Source organism: Histoplasma capsulatum, genomic scaffold, assembly GCF_000149585.1.
Source record: "Histoplasma capsulatum NAm1 scaffold_3 genomic scaffold, whole genome shotgun sequence".
NCBI classification, from domain to species: Eukaryota; Fungi; Ascomycota; class Eurotiomycetes; order Onygenales; family Ajellomycetaceae; genus Histoplasma; species Histoplasma mississippiense.
The window spans coordinates 1,369,762-1,384,461 of NW_001813980.1; the positions used below are offsets into that span (position 1 = coordinate 1,369,762).

Sequence of the window (14,700 nt, forward strand, 5' to 3'; positions counted from 1 at the left end):
TGAAAATGAAGGCCTGACGGCGGCCACCAACCTTGGAACCGTGCCAGGGATAAGGATAAGGCAGGCAAAGGTGATCGCCATGGAGAGCCGTACTAGCTGGCTGTTCCGGGCAGGGAGAGCTTGCGCGCGGCCGACCCGTTCAGTCAGGAACCAGGAGAGGCGGTTGCGGAGGTGGAATAGACGAATAGACGATCATGTTGACGCCGCCGAGGGGAATCGCCGTAAACGAGCATGCGGCGGAAATGTTTGAGTTATGCCCCCTTTGAAAACAAGCTGGTGATAATTGGGGTAGAGGAACGGAACCAAGATCGCCAGAGCTGCAGAAGTCAATCCCGGCTATGATCAAAGGGGTTGGACGGTTTGCCATAACGTACGCTCTGATGCAGTCCAAGCCCCCCAGAAGACAGGCGATAACTAACTGCCATGAGGAGTTTCCATTCCTTGAGTATGGAGTTACCATCACCACATGTTGTTCGGTCGCAGTCTCACTTCACCGTTCTTCCGCGTTCTAGGACGAGGATGTTCGAAACGGGAAACAGGAAAGGAGAGACTGGACAAAGCGTGCATTTTCTGCTGCCCTTGATGGATTTCCTCGAGGTTAGGCTCAGTGAGGGCTACACCCCATGGAAAACACTTTCTCCCTGTTGATCTGATTTGCCAGATCAAGCGATGGCGGCTACGTGCAGTGCAGACATCCCTGCACTGTTGGAGATTGATAGGATCCGCTGGGGGGTTGAGACGGTCATGACCCGCTGTCGCAAGGGAAGAATACATATGGGGTTGCTTGTCCACAATACAACACAATTATACTCAGGCCGGAATGTCACTGATTTAAACGTTCGCAGCCATAGAGTCGACTTCATTTGGGTTTGCCTCTCTCTCTCATGCACCGGGCCTTTTACCTCCTTGTTCTTCTCAACCGCTTGGCTATATATATATATGTATACTTCTGTCCTCACCCAGCCATCTTCACTGATCCCGCCCATCCCATCTGATCGCCCCAATTGTTTGCAAGAAGGTTGAGCTTAAGCCACATCAAAGAGGTAGTCATGGGGATTCTTCCCTACACATGTTGGCGAGGGGGCAGCTCGTTGGGATTCAGTATAGCATACTGAGTGGCATGATTAATGTTTACAGGGTCCGCGGTCAAGTTGCATTTCGACGCGCTTGCCATGCCAAAAAACCTGGAATCCGCGATTGTGCCCATACACCAAAGGGTTCAGAGTTCAGAGTCCCCATCATGGTCTACAGTCCCGGGCAGATAGAGGCCAGTCTACATCTGGGGAGGCAGTTATATCTCTCTCTTGAAGTAAATGCTCCCAGTAGAGCTGAATGGAAGAGCAAATGGCTTCTTCTCAATATCAACGACCTCCGTTGCTACTGACAATTCAACTCAACTGCTGCTTTTTTGGTCAGTTCAAACCATGTACTTTCAGGCCCGATGCCCGGAGCATGTGTCATTACCTATATATCTTCAACACCAACTGGATTGTCTGCTGTCGATGACCATCCAATTTATCTCCTTAGACCGCAGGAATGTACTGGTCTGGTTGCCACTTCAGATTTTGGTACCCGGTGGCCAAATGGAATCCCGATTGTTCGGAGATGCCGTTTTGCTCTGCATCCGATGCTGAACCCAGATAGTTTAATGTCGGATATATTACACTGATAGCTAGCTGCATAGCTCCAGCAGCTCACTCAGATTGTAAAAAGTTGACTTGATTTTTGTGAGATCGCCTTCTCTACTATATTCTTCTCTCATTTCCTCATTCCTCCTTGCTAGCTTTGGTTGTCAAGGTGATGGCAAATTCCTCGAGGATAAAAAAAGAGATTTTCAACAAAAGAGGAGTTGTTTTCAAAGAATACATGCTTAAAATAATGATAATAATAATAATTATAATGTATGCATTTATGTGTGACATACCATGATGAATAGCTAGAAACCAATAAATCACTTTTCATGTTTCAAACAGTGATGTAGAAAGAAAGGTAGCAACAAAAATGAGAAGTACAAGTCACAATCACAGCTATATATATCTAGATATCCCGTGCTTACTCATGGGTGTATCAAAGTAAAAGAAGAAAAATGAAGGGGAATAGAAAAATAGATACAAGCAGAAGCAGATCAAAAACAAGTAAATAGACAGAGGTATCGTTTGAGAAAAGGACAAGAGAACGAGAGTGATAAAAAATAAAACAAATAGAAAGAAAAGAATGTGAGCTATATTTTAAATATCAATTCATTTCGTAAAACCTTTCATAACGAGGGGGTATGGACGGATGGATGATGCATGGATATGATAGCAGGGGATAGAACAGACAGGACCAAAAAAAAGTTGTATATAGAATGCTACTGATGAAATCTTCCAAAAATAAATAAATAAAAAACCATTGGGAAGAATGGTATCGAATGGGAGAAAGTGTGGTGACAGGGGGAGGGGAGAAAAATGGATATCGACAACACTCGTGCACTTGCTGGCGAAGTTGAGTTCGTAAAACATAAAGGATAAAGTAATCATACGAGCATCCAAAATATCCATGAGAGGTTACATAGAGTGTGGGTAATACGACAGGACGCGATCTGTAGAAGCTAGATGAGGATCGACATGTTTTGAGGAGTTGGGGGAGAGAGGAGGGTTGGATAATGCAAAAAAGGGATGGGCCACGGCCAGCTCAATGAGACGTATTGCGGGATGTCCACTTCGACGTGCAGTTGGCCATGTGGGAAGGTAAAATATTGTCAAGCTAAACAATATATAGATTTATAGCCAGACACAAGGGCCGGGGATTAAGGAAAAGTAGAATAATGTCGTAAGAAGGGGAAGGGGTCTGCATCCGATACTAAATAGCGAAGCGCGCTCGCAAATAAATAAATAAGACTTGTTTTTTCCCTCTAAAGGCTCAGTATATGGCTGTTCTCACACAGCCAGTCATCTTTTCTTTTTTAACCAACTCTACGACTGGACGGTAATGCTCTTTCGATGCATCGCCTCTTCGGTATGGAAGCCAAACACTAGTCGGTAGAGGTCCTGTAGCCACATATACTGTCCATTGTGCTGAACCATCGATCTAACAGCGTTCGCAATATCTACCGCGCCCGCCCGCGCCGAAGGAGGGAGGTCGCGGAACGCTGAGTCAACTGATACTAATTTCTTATAGTTGTCGAGTAACGTGCGTTGCCACAATTGTGTCCCGAAGGAATCTGAGGAGAGAGATTTGACAAACGCGGGCAGGGTCTGGGTCGTACCTCGTTGGAAGCCGCTGTTCATGGCGGCACGGATGATCAAGAGCTTCAGACAGGTAAGGTTCGGGTCCTCTGCGGGTGTTTTGACGGTGTTGCTGGACGAGGCGGTTTTTCCAGACGAGGATTGGGAGTATCCCGAGAGCGTGGAGGAGTTTGATGACCATTTTGGAGGGGTTACTTGGTTTTGCGCGGGGGCAAGGAGGAGGATGTTAGGGACGTGTGCTTCCTCGGGTGAAATTGTGGTAGTATCTTCGAATATAGTCGTGGGGGTTTCGGGATTTCCTGCGCGTCCCGGGGTATCTTCATCATTCATCATAGGATACTCTGATCGTTGAGTCTGGTAAAAGGCTTGAGTGAAAGTCGTCTGGCTGGGCCGCGGCGTGCCACGATCAGGTCTAATTTGGGTCCAACCCTCGCGGAAAAGATCACATAGTTCCCAACAGGCCTGGATTGCGGATCCGAGGAGCTCTTCATCGGGAGATCTGCCTTCCCGCTTGTTCTGCCGTAAGCTGAATAACATCTCTGCGAGAGACCAGCAGGCCCTGAGTAGTGTGTCTGTTTCTTCCGCCAGCCGTGTCCGCTGTTTCATAAGGCGATGACACAGCGTGATGTAGAAATCCAGGGTCCGTTCCCTGAACGCCTCGGGAAGATTTCGATCATGTGTATTATACAGGTGGTTGTTGAGTTCAAAACTTACACGCAGAACAGAGTCTGCAACTTCATTATCGCGCACGCGAACTTCGAACAGTGCTTGGCAAAAGTCCCGGCAGAGATCTAGAGTAGGCCGCACGTAGGTGTGATGGTCGTCATTATCGCGATTCTCGTAAAGGTTTTGGCAAAGTTTCCAGCACGATTTCCAGGCCTGTTCCTGCATGTCGCCCTTTCCCGAAAAGTTAAACAATCGCTCACGATGGATGTAGCTTAGACTTGCTAGGGTATTACACAGAGTCCAGCATTCTGATAATGCCGTCCTCAAAGCGTTCAATTGCTCATTATCCTGAAATTTGCCAACTGTAGTTGTTGTGATCTCCCCGCCATCGTGGAGAGTCTCTGGCTCATCTTCTGTTTCTTCTGTAGCCTGCTCGACGTCAAAGGTCTCGGGTATATCTAGCAGAAGTCAGGTTCTGACAATAAATAAATAAATAAATAAATAAATAAAATGTTACGGGTTACAACCCCACCTTCGAGATTGCTTTTCCTCGCTCTTTTCTTGAAATCTTCGACCTCCTGTCTTGTCTGAGCACGAGGGGTTGTTCGATCTGACCAGTCCTCAGGAGGTGCAATATGTGTGGTGGTGATGGGTGGAGGCGATACTGGAGTTGTGGGCTTCTACAGCGCATTTTTTAGTTTGAATTTCACATCGGAAATTGTCAATGATGGAACTAACCTTTCCCGCATTGTTGTCGCCGTTTTGGACAACTAGGGGCGAAGTAACAGTCACATCTGATAACGCCGACGATGATCTGGTAGGTTCTGCTCGCGGCGAAGGAACACTGTCTAGCTACTAAATTATCAGTCTCCCGATATTCAAAGGAAATAAAAAAGGTGGAAAACAGGAGGGAGAACAAGCAAGCTTACAAATTTTCCAAAGCCGGACGGGACATGTATTACAGATTGGGGTGCCTCGTCGTCGTCAGAGTTGGGTTTGAAGTCACTTACTCCGGCGCCGGAAGTCCGTATCTGCAAAAAAAATTAATGGAAGCCAGCTCCTTGGCTGTTGCGGGGTGTGTAGTGGGAAGCTTCATACACTAAGTGAACTTCCAGTCCTTGTGATAGAGCGGTCTATGTCTCCGTTGGTGATGGTATCTTGGGTCTCCGAAGGATCTATTCCATTTGGAGTGAACGCCTTAGGCGAGGACCTGGAAATGTCGTTCGATCTAGAGTTGGAGGACATCTGGGATGGGGAAAGAGATCCCTGGGACGGCGGGAGTGTATCGGATTGCCTATGAGGGGTGAGGGGGAAATAATTAGAGGCATGAAACAAAAAGGCTGTGACGCCGTAACTGGTTTCTTGAGCTTCAACTCACATTGAAAATGGAGTTGGGGAGCTTGGGGAAGCAGAGTACGGGGAGAAAGCAGATATCTGATTTCCGGAGGACACAGATGACGGAGATCTGACAGCCAACATCTCGACGTTTTCGTTCCCAGAAGCCGAGTGTAGTTGATAAAGAGGGGGGTTCAAATGCCGCGGGGGAGGAAAGCGGAAGGGATGGAGATATTCTACAAAATATCATCCAACGCTCATCCTCTTGATGTGGATAATTCGGGGCGTCTGCGATTGTTGGATAGATCGAGCCAGAGCCTGGAGAAAATCGGCCGTCCCCGCGCAGGTTAGAGAAGATGCTCCAATTCCAATGGGAGATTGAAACAAAGGATAGTCAAGAGACTCACCGGCAACTGTTGAGTAACCCCGAGAGTCAGCTACGGCATTACGCACTGGAATGGCGACGGTATGGAACGGTCGAGCATAAAATTTTCGAGCAAGGAGATAAAATGTGAAGAGCTGGAGCTTAGGACCAACAGACGTCTGCGTCTGCGCTGGATGCTGGTTCTTCACGCAAACCACGAACCAGGTTTTCAATGCGATTATTAACCTGCTGGGCCGCACAGGTCTTCTTCCACTGCACGTCCCTTTGCTGCTGGTGCTATCCGGCCTGGGCAAAGGATAGTCTGTCGGCTGGCTCCCCGTTGGGTGGTCCACATATGGAGAGGGAGAGGCTTGAGTGGAATGTTGATCCAGGACAAAGAGAGGGGGCCAAAAGCTCGTTAGTGTCCTGTCAGGGAACCCGAATCAAAGGGCAGAGTTAGCGGGCTGCGATGCTTTCGACTGCTGCTTTCTGATGCTTTGTCCACGGGTTGCACGATTCCCACAGGCACAGCTGCTGCTGGTGTTGTGTGGTGTGGTATCTGCTTGTCCGTCCGGCTGGATTCTTCGTCTCCCCGGTTTGTCCGTTTGCTTTCGTTCGTGTCCTTTTCGACGGAAGACTGACTACTGACTAAGGAGAGGGAATTGAAGGCCAGTCGAGAATCCAACGAGCCGATAACTTGAGCATGGATAATGCCCTGCAAGGACGGGCCAATAATGATAAGGCCTACGACGCAAGACTGTTGGATAGGGATTCGCTGCAAGCAGTCGAAGATGCTTAAGCGCTGGGAAAAAGTGATGGCCGACACCAAGACCTTCCCAGAGCCCGCGTCCACCAGTTACAGCCCGAGTTGGTTCTCGACAGCTGCATTAGTGGCATCGCGCGCTGCTTCGACAAGACTAAATATCGCTGATGTGGTTGGCTTGCGCACTCTCAAGACCCCGAGGGTTGGCAAGGCTGCCCTTCTCGCTCTCTGAATACACCCAACACCAGCATAAAATACAGCAACATTGCAAGAATCAAGATCAGGGTTGAGGCCTCAGTGGCTGCTGAAAGACTTGCCTCTCGGCCCCGAAAGCCAGATCAGCTAGAATCTACACGTATGCTTTGATTGACGGTGGGCTGCCTGAGCATCGACAGCATCCCCCACCGCCTGTTGATTGAGTTCTGGGGAAGTTGGGGGCCAATTCATTGCTGATGATTGACTCCTGATGATTAGCACTGATTTATTTCCCAAGACAATCAAGATTCCCTGCTCTAGTTGAGACGAACACTCCCGAGTCCCAAGCTTCCCGGTCCCAGCAGCGGAGTTAAAGTTGTTTCTGACGAATGGATTCTCAATGGCGTGGGACAGCAAAACCGCCATCGCCATCGCCCACAGCCCAAGAATCCCCGTAGAATGGGTTTGTTCACACAATAACATGGGCTGGAACGATATAATCCTTTCGATGGCCCCAATAATATTCCCATCATTCAAAATATTTTCAAGACGAACCATTTTATTAGTGCTGATGTTTGACAGGGATGATTAAACTTCCCGCATTCTGTCAGCAGGCTACGACTATCTGCTGTGGGTACACTCTGCCCTGGGCGGGGATTGTTTCCTCTCTGAGCTCTTGAGTTGGGCCTCCCACGCGTTGTTCAGCTGTCTCCTTGGTATGAATTCATACGCACAGTAGAGGAGAACACCCGTCAATGCGCTTCGTCTCGGAATAAAATGAAGGCGCCGCTGAACGGCGAGACACAGAGACGCGCGATTGAGGGGGAAGAACCATTTTTGCTTAAAATATTACTGTGAATTCATTCGTTGTTTTTCTACCTGGCAATAATCCGTGATTTGATGCGGATGACCTCGTTGATTTGATCCAGCCATAATGATCCTCTGGTTCGGCAATGGCTGCACTGCAAACAACGTGCACCATAGTCGCTTAATATTTGGCCCCCAAAACCTGTGAGGAGCTAAATCCAATATTGCAGAGTTCCCCACCATTTGTTGGATATGAGGAAATGATCATGAGTGGGGGTTAGGAGTAGTAGTTCGATATCTCCGCCGCGAGGAAACAACAGCTCATCCATCGGTCTGATGTTTATTTGATAAACAATGGCAGCAGTGTTCCGTAACTACTGCACATTTCATCCAAATAATGAATGACTAATGAAAAAAGGGAAATAATTGTCTTCTCTTTCTTTCATTTTCAGTCTTCATTTAATAGTGAAACACTTCAATTGCGCCGTGCCTATCCCCGCTCTTTCTCAGCATTATCGATGAACAAATCCTCATACTGGATGCATTAGCGCTCCTTTAGCGGGCTCACGCCAGAAGCGACCCATGCATGAATCGAAATAGAGAAAGAGAAAAAGAAAAGCAAAAGCGTGGTAGCCATGTGCGGGAAGGATTGATTCCTCCCTAGTATTCTATAAGCCCCCTCCCTTAAGAAGAAATAAGAAATATGTATAACATTTGTGAGGCCGTTCGTTAAATCATGATTTAATAAAGTTTTACAAAAAATGAAAAGGATATCGAGTTTTGCTAACTACCCGAGGAAGGAGATATAGACGGATTGGATATGGCGTTTCGTCGAAGCGAGGCAGGGACAGGAAAGGCGGCCATCATCACGACGTTAATATGGAGGTCCGAAGAGGGTAAAATACGTCGTGGATATGTATATCTCAGGAACTGTGAGTTTGCTGAGTTTTGAATATACATAAACTCATTAACTTGGTCGAGGAACAGGTTCTTCAATGGTAACGAGCTGAAGTAGCAGCTACAGCTGGGTTTTCGCTCGGTCTCTCTCCGCAGGGTTATACCTAGAAATATCATTCGTCAAATGGTTAGCAGTAGAAACAAAACATGCATGCAAAAAGGAAAAGAGAAGACGTGATAGGCTGTGTGTGTTTACCGTAGCAGCTTTTCAATAAGGTCAACATGGGTCATGAGCATTCGTCGGCAGCAGTATCGTTTACAGCCAAGCTGATCCATCGCATCCCTGTTTGCGTGCCATTTACCCCTTATCAGACAGAGCTCCTTTTACCCAGATATATGCAGGTTCAATGCTAAGCTACTCACCCGTCAGGTACGCCCTCATCAAGTAATTTTAGATATCGTTCCCAGAGGTCACCAACAACCTATGTCCAATGTGAGATGTGGCTTTGAATAAAAAGCAAACCGCTATTCGTAGTCAAGGCACACACACACACCTTTCCACATGAAAAACAGCGGACGGGAATTATCATTTTGAACCGTTTGGCGGGAGGAAGGAGATTCGGCCGCAAGTTGCTGATGCAAGGAGACTGGAGATCGGAGACGTAGGAGTCTGCGTAGAGGAGTGAATCCGATTCCTGTATAAGGAGACGGAGCCTAATGTGCACAGCAGTCCGCAAATTCCAGCGATAGAGACAAAGTTTCGAGCAAAGAGTTCGGATAGCTGTAGTTGAGTTGCGACATGGATTTCTCGAAACCCCGAAGATTTTCTCGATTGCTTACATAAGTGGGTTGGCGGTGTCGAATTCTGCCGGCGGAATCCTTTTTAGCCCCAAAGTTTCTAAATGCATATTTTATTTTTTCCTTGTACGAGGAAATAAAAACGGGGTAGGGGAATGGGTGTCCTACGCACAACCACCATTATTTAGAACTCCATGGAATAGATAGGGACCCGCAGATATAGCTCGTATATTTGTCTTGCGGCCTCTCGTTTCATGATATCGGCTTGGGACCTGACAAGCACCATTTGAGTCGACCTGTCGGCCCCCCATATCCAAGCCTCAGAAGAATGATCTCAAAAATTTCCCCGGCACGGAAAGTGGATAAACGGCAATTGGTCGTTGACGACACAAAAGATGACCAGAAAATCAACTCTGAGCAGAATCGGACAAAGCGGCGCAAGATCGGTCGTGATATTTCTGTCGTCGGCAACGAGAAAACTGAGTCGCTGAAGCCTACGAATCAAGAGAACACTCCTGCCAGCTCCCTAGAACAAGAAAGCAACGTGGACCAAAGGACACCAGTGACAGAGTCTAGGAGCAAGGAGAATCATGGTCGGAAAGAAAAAGGTTCTCAGCCAGCGGATAACGCCCTGAGCGTCGCGGGTGATTTCTCTCAAACTAAATCCACAACTGCTGTATCAAGGCGCCACAAGGGAAAATCGTCTGGAGAATTTCAATCTTCCAATAACCCGTCGAAATCAGCACAATGGTCCGTGTTACGCACTGTGGGCGGCAGATTTGCTGATATTGACGCCATTATCACACCAGATGAGAAGTGAGTGCTGAGTAGCTTTGCTCCTTTCGTTCACGGTACGGCACCTCGGTATTAACATAAACATAGGCATTTTATCCTTTTCTCGAACACTTTCGCTCGGGTCTTTTCTGTAGCGACCTCCAGTGTGGTACGGACGCTAGAGATACGACCTGAAATGCGGAGTATTACTGCCTGCAAACTGTCCCCTGTCAATCCGGAGCATCTTTATATGTCGACTATTTCTGGAGCCATTATGAAATGGGACTGGATATCGGGGGAGCATATTGAGACATGGAATGTTTCTGGCGAAATATTTGCTATTGACATCTGTACTAGCTCGAGTGGCAAGGATTGCCCCGATGAGGATGTTGTGGTCTCAATGAATTCCGCAGGCTCAGGGGAAGTGCAGATGACCATGCACTCCAAGAGGGGATCGGATTTTTGGAATACCAGAGTTATTCGAGAGATGTCCACAACTGCCAATGAACTCAAAGTCTCCTCCGATGGAAGGGTTATTATAATAATTGCTGATGATCAGCTGTTTGTGGGGTATAGGGCTGGACTGCGATTGAAAGCGTGGGATTCGATCAAGTATACCTGGCTGGAGGTCACTTTGTCTGTTGCTGTTACTTGCTGTGATATCCGCGAACGTTCGCTATCGGACCAGGTGTCCTCTCCGACGTCGGGAGTAGTGGACCTTGTCGTCGGAGATGTGGAGGGTGCAATCTTGATCTACCATGATATCCTCAATTCTTTGCTACGAACTGAGAACAAATCCGAGGCCGGAACAAGTTTAGTGACAAACCGTCTACATTGGCATCGGAACGCGGTCAAGTCAGTGAAGTGGTCTCGAGATGGTAAATAAACAAAATACATTTCAAGAGAGACACTAGGCACTGAAGCTAATCTTTGTGCATGCAGGGAACTATATTATCTCGGGTGGTTCGGAGACTGTCATCGTACAATATCAGCTTGATACTGGAAGGAAACAGTTCTTACCCCATCTTTCGTCCCACATCTGCTCCATTGTCGTATCTCGTACAGGGAAATTTTATGCAATCCGGCTTGCGGATAATTCTGCCATGGTTCTGTCTACATCAGAGCTGCGCCCTATTGCTAGCGTGAGCGGCGTACAATTACCATCAGAAGTGGATGACGTCGCCAGGAGAAAGCCATCACAAGGGCGCAAAAAGGATAAGTCATCGAGCTCGAAATACGTCGAACCCAACCCAGTTTCCTTGCCTGCTGTTCTACACCCCATACAATCCGAACATCTCCTTGCAGCGGTTCCCTCCTCTCCCGCCCGATCAGCTGATAGTTCCCCCAGCGCATCGTCGCTTCAGACCTTCAATGTACTCACCAACCAGCAAGTATCTCGTCAAGCACTTGCGAGAACAAATGCCACTATCGTCAAGACCGGGCCGCAAGGAACGGAGTTAACAACACCCGATGTCAAGTTCCTTGGTATAACTTCAGATGGAGAGTGGCTGTCGACGGTTGATGAGTGGTTGCAGTATTCCCAAGACGTGAGCGTGTTGTACCCACCGAGTATTACCCTTCAAAAGGAAAGGAGAGAAATATTCTTGAAATTTTGGCGCTGGAATGAAAGTGCACGAGAGTGGGAACTAAGTACACGAATTGATGCGCCTCATTTCGATCCTTCGTTCGGGCCTGCGCAGGTGTTGGATCTAGTGGCTAATCCCGCAGGCTCCGCATTTGTCACTGTTGGGGAAGATGCCGTTGTTCGAATCTGGTCTCCTAATGCTCGCTATCGCAGCGGCCAGACGATCAAAGACAAACAGAATCAAACCCTGCAAACCTGGAGAGCCGTTCACAGCATCTCGCTCGAAAGATTCTCAGAGGAATCAGAATCCGCAGTAATTTCCAAAGTGGGCAGCCTCGCATTTTCAGACGATGGTTCCGTTCTTGCTGTCTGTTGGACTGACCAGAGCGGAGCGCGACTGGTTTATCTCATAAATCCCAAGAACGGGGAGATCTGCCATGCACGGGACAACCTTTACCTAGGCATATCGCGCGGGGTGGGCTTTTTGGATCGGCACCTGGTCGTCCTCTCTGACCAGCTGGTAGTGTGGGATACAGTGGCCGACAATGTCAAGCTGACAATGTTGATGGATGACAACGCAGCTGACCCAAAGGGAAACCGACCAAAGATACTTGCCGTGAACCGTAAAAGCCAAACATTTGCCATCTCATTCACCCGCATTAAGCGGAAAGGTAGCCGCAAGTCGCACAAAGAGCACCCGCAGCAGCAAAAGCGAGGGAAGGCCCGCCATCAGTTGGCCATTTTTGACGTTAAATCCCTGAGACCTGTTTTCCAATCGACCCTAGACCATGCCTGTCGTGCTCTCCTCTCTGATCTCCGAACTGGCGAGTATGTCCTGATCGATGCGGCCGCTCAGATCCAGCGGATTGGCTCGGGTGATTGGAAACAACTCGTACCCCAGATTGCGGCTGACGCTTCCTCGTCCCTGATACAAACGGGTCTGGAGAACATTTTCGGCGCATATGGGCATCTCGAACGCGTATCGCCTGCTGGAGCGGATGCGACAGTGTCCCTACCAACAACAGGGCAAATCCGCCGTGGTCAGGAAGCGGCACAAGCAAAGGAGGGTAGAAGCTTGACTGATATCTTTGATGTCGGACCGTCGTTTGTTTTGCCGGGCGTTGATACCTTTTTTGAGGGTGTTGTTGAGCATTTTAGTAGGGCAAATGCGAATGCTGTTACGGTATAGATCTAGCGTATCAAAGAACACCTGCATGTACTGAATTGAGAACGTGGGCTCTTTTCCTTTCTTTCTTTCTTTCTTTTTCTTTCCGAATGGGACTTTGCGTATGTAAGTGGAATATAAGTTTCTGGTGAGCATATCTCGTATGGCGGCCGTCATGGGGCATGAGGGTACTTGAACATGTCTCTTCATCTGTGGTTCTCGCCTGAGTTAACTTGGAGTTATGCTTCACGTAGATGGGCAATATCGGTTTCTCCACCAGCGTCCGCGACTGTTGCATATCCGGAGTCTCTCAGCTTCTCAGCATTGACAGTAGAACTAGTTGAAAACTTAGTTTCCAAGTTGCCGGCCATAGTGTTTAGTTGCTTGTTCCCCTCACGCAAGACGCCCGCAATTCCCGCCAACCATGACACCACCGCATAAGGGTTCGATCTCCTCGCGCCCACACATATATATACAACTTACATACCCCGCCGTCGGATCTATGTTCGTTTATTTCAACCTATATATCAGCACATACATACATGTGTAGCCATGTCCTTCAGTTCCATTCCCATCCTCGACCTGTCGGAAGCGCGCGACCCCGCGACAAAGCCGGCTTTCCTCGACTCCCTGCGCCATGCGCTTCTGGAAGTCGGATTCCTCTATATCAAGAACACCGGTGTTGACGACAAGCTGATCCGGGAGGTTATTGAGGAGGGGAGGAGGTTTTTCGAATTGCCAGATGAGAAGAAGTTGGAGGTCGAGATGAAGAATGCGCCTAGTTTTCTGGGTATGACAACGTTGCCCGCCTGAGCTTGTAATGCACTTACATATATATATATATATATATATAAAAGAGAATTGAAGCATGGAAAATAGCTGATCCCAGTGCCTTTTCTTTTCTTTTCTTTTCTTTTCCCTTTACAACAGGCTACTCGCGGCTCGGCAATGAAATAACACGCTTCAAGACCGACTGGCGCGAACAGATAGACCTGTCAACCACACACCCCCTCCCCGCCCCATCCGACCCTCTATACCACAATCTCCTAGCTCCCAACCAATGGCCAGATAGCAGCTATCTCCCCCGCTTCCGCCCCGTCTACGAACAGTATATGACCCAGATGGGCGCCATCAGCATGGAGTTCATATCGCTCGTGGCCGAAGCAATCGGGCTGCCGTCGAAGGCCTTCGAGCGTTTCTTCGATAAGGGCCAGCAACACAAGTTGAAGATTGTGAAGTATCCAGACCTTCAAGAGCTGGGTGTGGAGGGGGATGAAGGGGAGGGCCAGGGCGTAGGCCCGCATAAGGACAGTATGCTCACGAGCTATTTATTGCAGGCGAGCCACCATCGGGGGCTGCAGGTCCAGAATCATCGGGGGGACTGGGTGGATTGTCCACCCATCGATGGGACGTTTGTCGTGGCGATTGGGCAGGGGCTGGAGGCGATGACGCAGGGAGTCTGTCAGAGGTTGGTTTTGTATTGAATTTTGAAGCCTTTCTTATATATATTTTCCCTTGGACGCCCTGGGACTTGGGGGCATCGGCTAAGTAGCATGTACATATATACAGCACGACCCACCGCGTCCTAAGCCCCGCTCGGGGCAGTGGTGCCCGCTACAGCGTTCCCTTCTTCCAGGGTGTAAGTTACGATGCTACATTCGAGAGCATGGACGTACCGGCGCACGTCAAAGCTCTTCGCGAGGAAGTTATCAGGCGCAACGGCATCCGGCAGGATGACATTGAGTTTACGTTTTCGAAGGGGAGGTGGGGGCATCTGGGGGAGGCAACGCTGATGAATCGGATCAAGAGCCATCCGGATGTTGGGGAGCGTTGGGTATGTATATATTTCTAATTTTGGTTTACGTATATTGACGATACATACATACTGACCCCGCTTGTTCTGTTTTAACCATAGTATCCAGCGCTCCTCCAGAAAATCAGAGAGGAGCAGGCGCGAAATAATCAGGTCGCGGAAGAACCCCAAGGTTTATTGAAGGAGAAACCCAAAGTTAGCAGCACACCGGTGGCGGCGCATTGAAACGAATAGGAAGAACCCTCGAGGCGCGGTGTCCCGGTATGGTAAAGCATTACGTTTGTCATATCCAGTCCTTCTTCATGTTGAAT

At 48.5% G+C, this 14,700-nt stretch overlaps 5 protein-coding genes across 5 annotated transcripts; 3 read left to right on the forward strand and 2 right to left on the reverse strand.

The window, feature by feature from the left end:
- Positions 1-1,523: 1,523 nt before the first annotated feature.
- Positions 1,524-1,927, reverse strand: HCAG_03546 (predicted protein; the record flags this gene model as incomplete). Its single annotated transcript, XM_001541398.1, has 2 exons — positions 1,524-1,676; positions 1,925-1,927. 2 exons carry the CDS (start codon positions 1,925-1,927, stop codon positions 1,524-1,526), a joined length of 156 nt encoding a protein of 51 aa, XP_001541448.1.
- A 1,027-nt stretch (positions 1,928-2,954) lies between these two features.
- Positions 2,955-5,713, reverse strand: HCAG_03547 (predicted protein; the record flags this gene model as incomplete). The annotated part of the gene is made up of 6 exons (XM_001541399.1): positions 2,955-4,351; positions 4,426-4,573; positions 4,632-4,745; positions 4,823-4,924; positions 4,992-5,187; positions 5,682-5,713. 6 exons carry the CDS (start codon positions 5,711-5,713, stop codon positions 2,955-2,957), a joined length of 1,989 nt encoding a protein of 662 aa, XP_001541449.1.
- Positions 5,714-7,711: 1,998 nt separating this feature from the next.
- On the forward strand, positions 7,712-9,004 carry HCAG_03548 (predicted protein; the record flags this gene model as incomplete). The annotated part of the gene is made up of 4 exons (XM_001541400.1): positions 7,712-7,727; positions 8,167-8,289; positions 8,710-8,747; positions 8,933-9,004. 4 exons carry the CDS (start codon positions 7,712-7,714, stop codon positions 9,002-9,004), a joined length of 249 nt encoding a protein of 82 aa, XP_001541450.1.
- Positions 9,005-9,380: 376 nt separating this feature from the next.
- Positions 9,381-12,600, forward strand: HCAG_03549 (predicted protein; the record flags this gene model as incomplete). The annotated part of the gene is made up of 3 exons (XM_001541401.1): positions 9,381-9,868; positions 9,935-10,704; positions 10,769-12,600. 3 exons carry the CDS (start codon positions 9,381-9,383, stop codon positions 12,598-12,600), a joined length of 3,090 nt encoding a protein of 1,029 aa, XP_001541451.1.
- A 528-nt stretch (positions 12,601-13,128) lies between these two features.
- HCAG_03550 (conserved hypothetical protein) lies at positions 13,129-14,614 on the forward strand (the record flags this gene model as incomplete). Its single annotated transcript, XM_001541402.1, has 5 exons — positions 13,129-13,366; positions 13,456-13,868; positions 13,914-14,044; positions 14,146-14,410; positions 14,492-14,614. The coding sequence occupies 5 exons, from the start codon at positions 13,129-13,131 to the stop codon at positions 14,612-14,614; spliced, it is 1,170 nt and encodes a 389-aa protein (XP_001541452.1).
- Between the last annotated feature and the right edge of the window lie 86 nt (positions 14,615-14,700).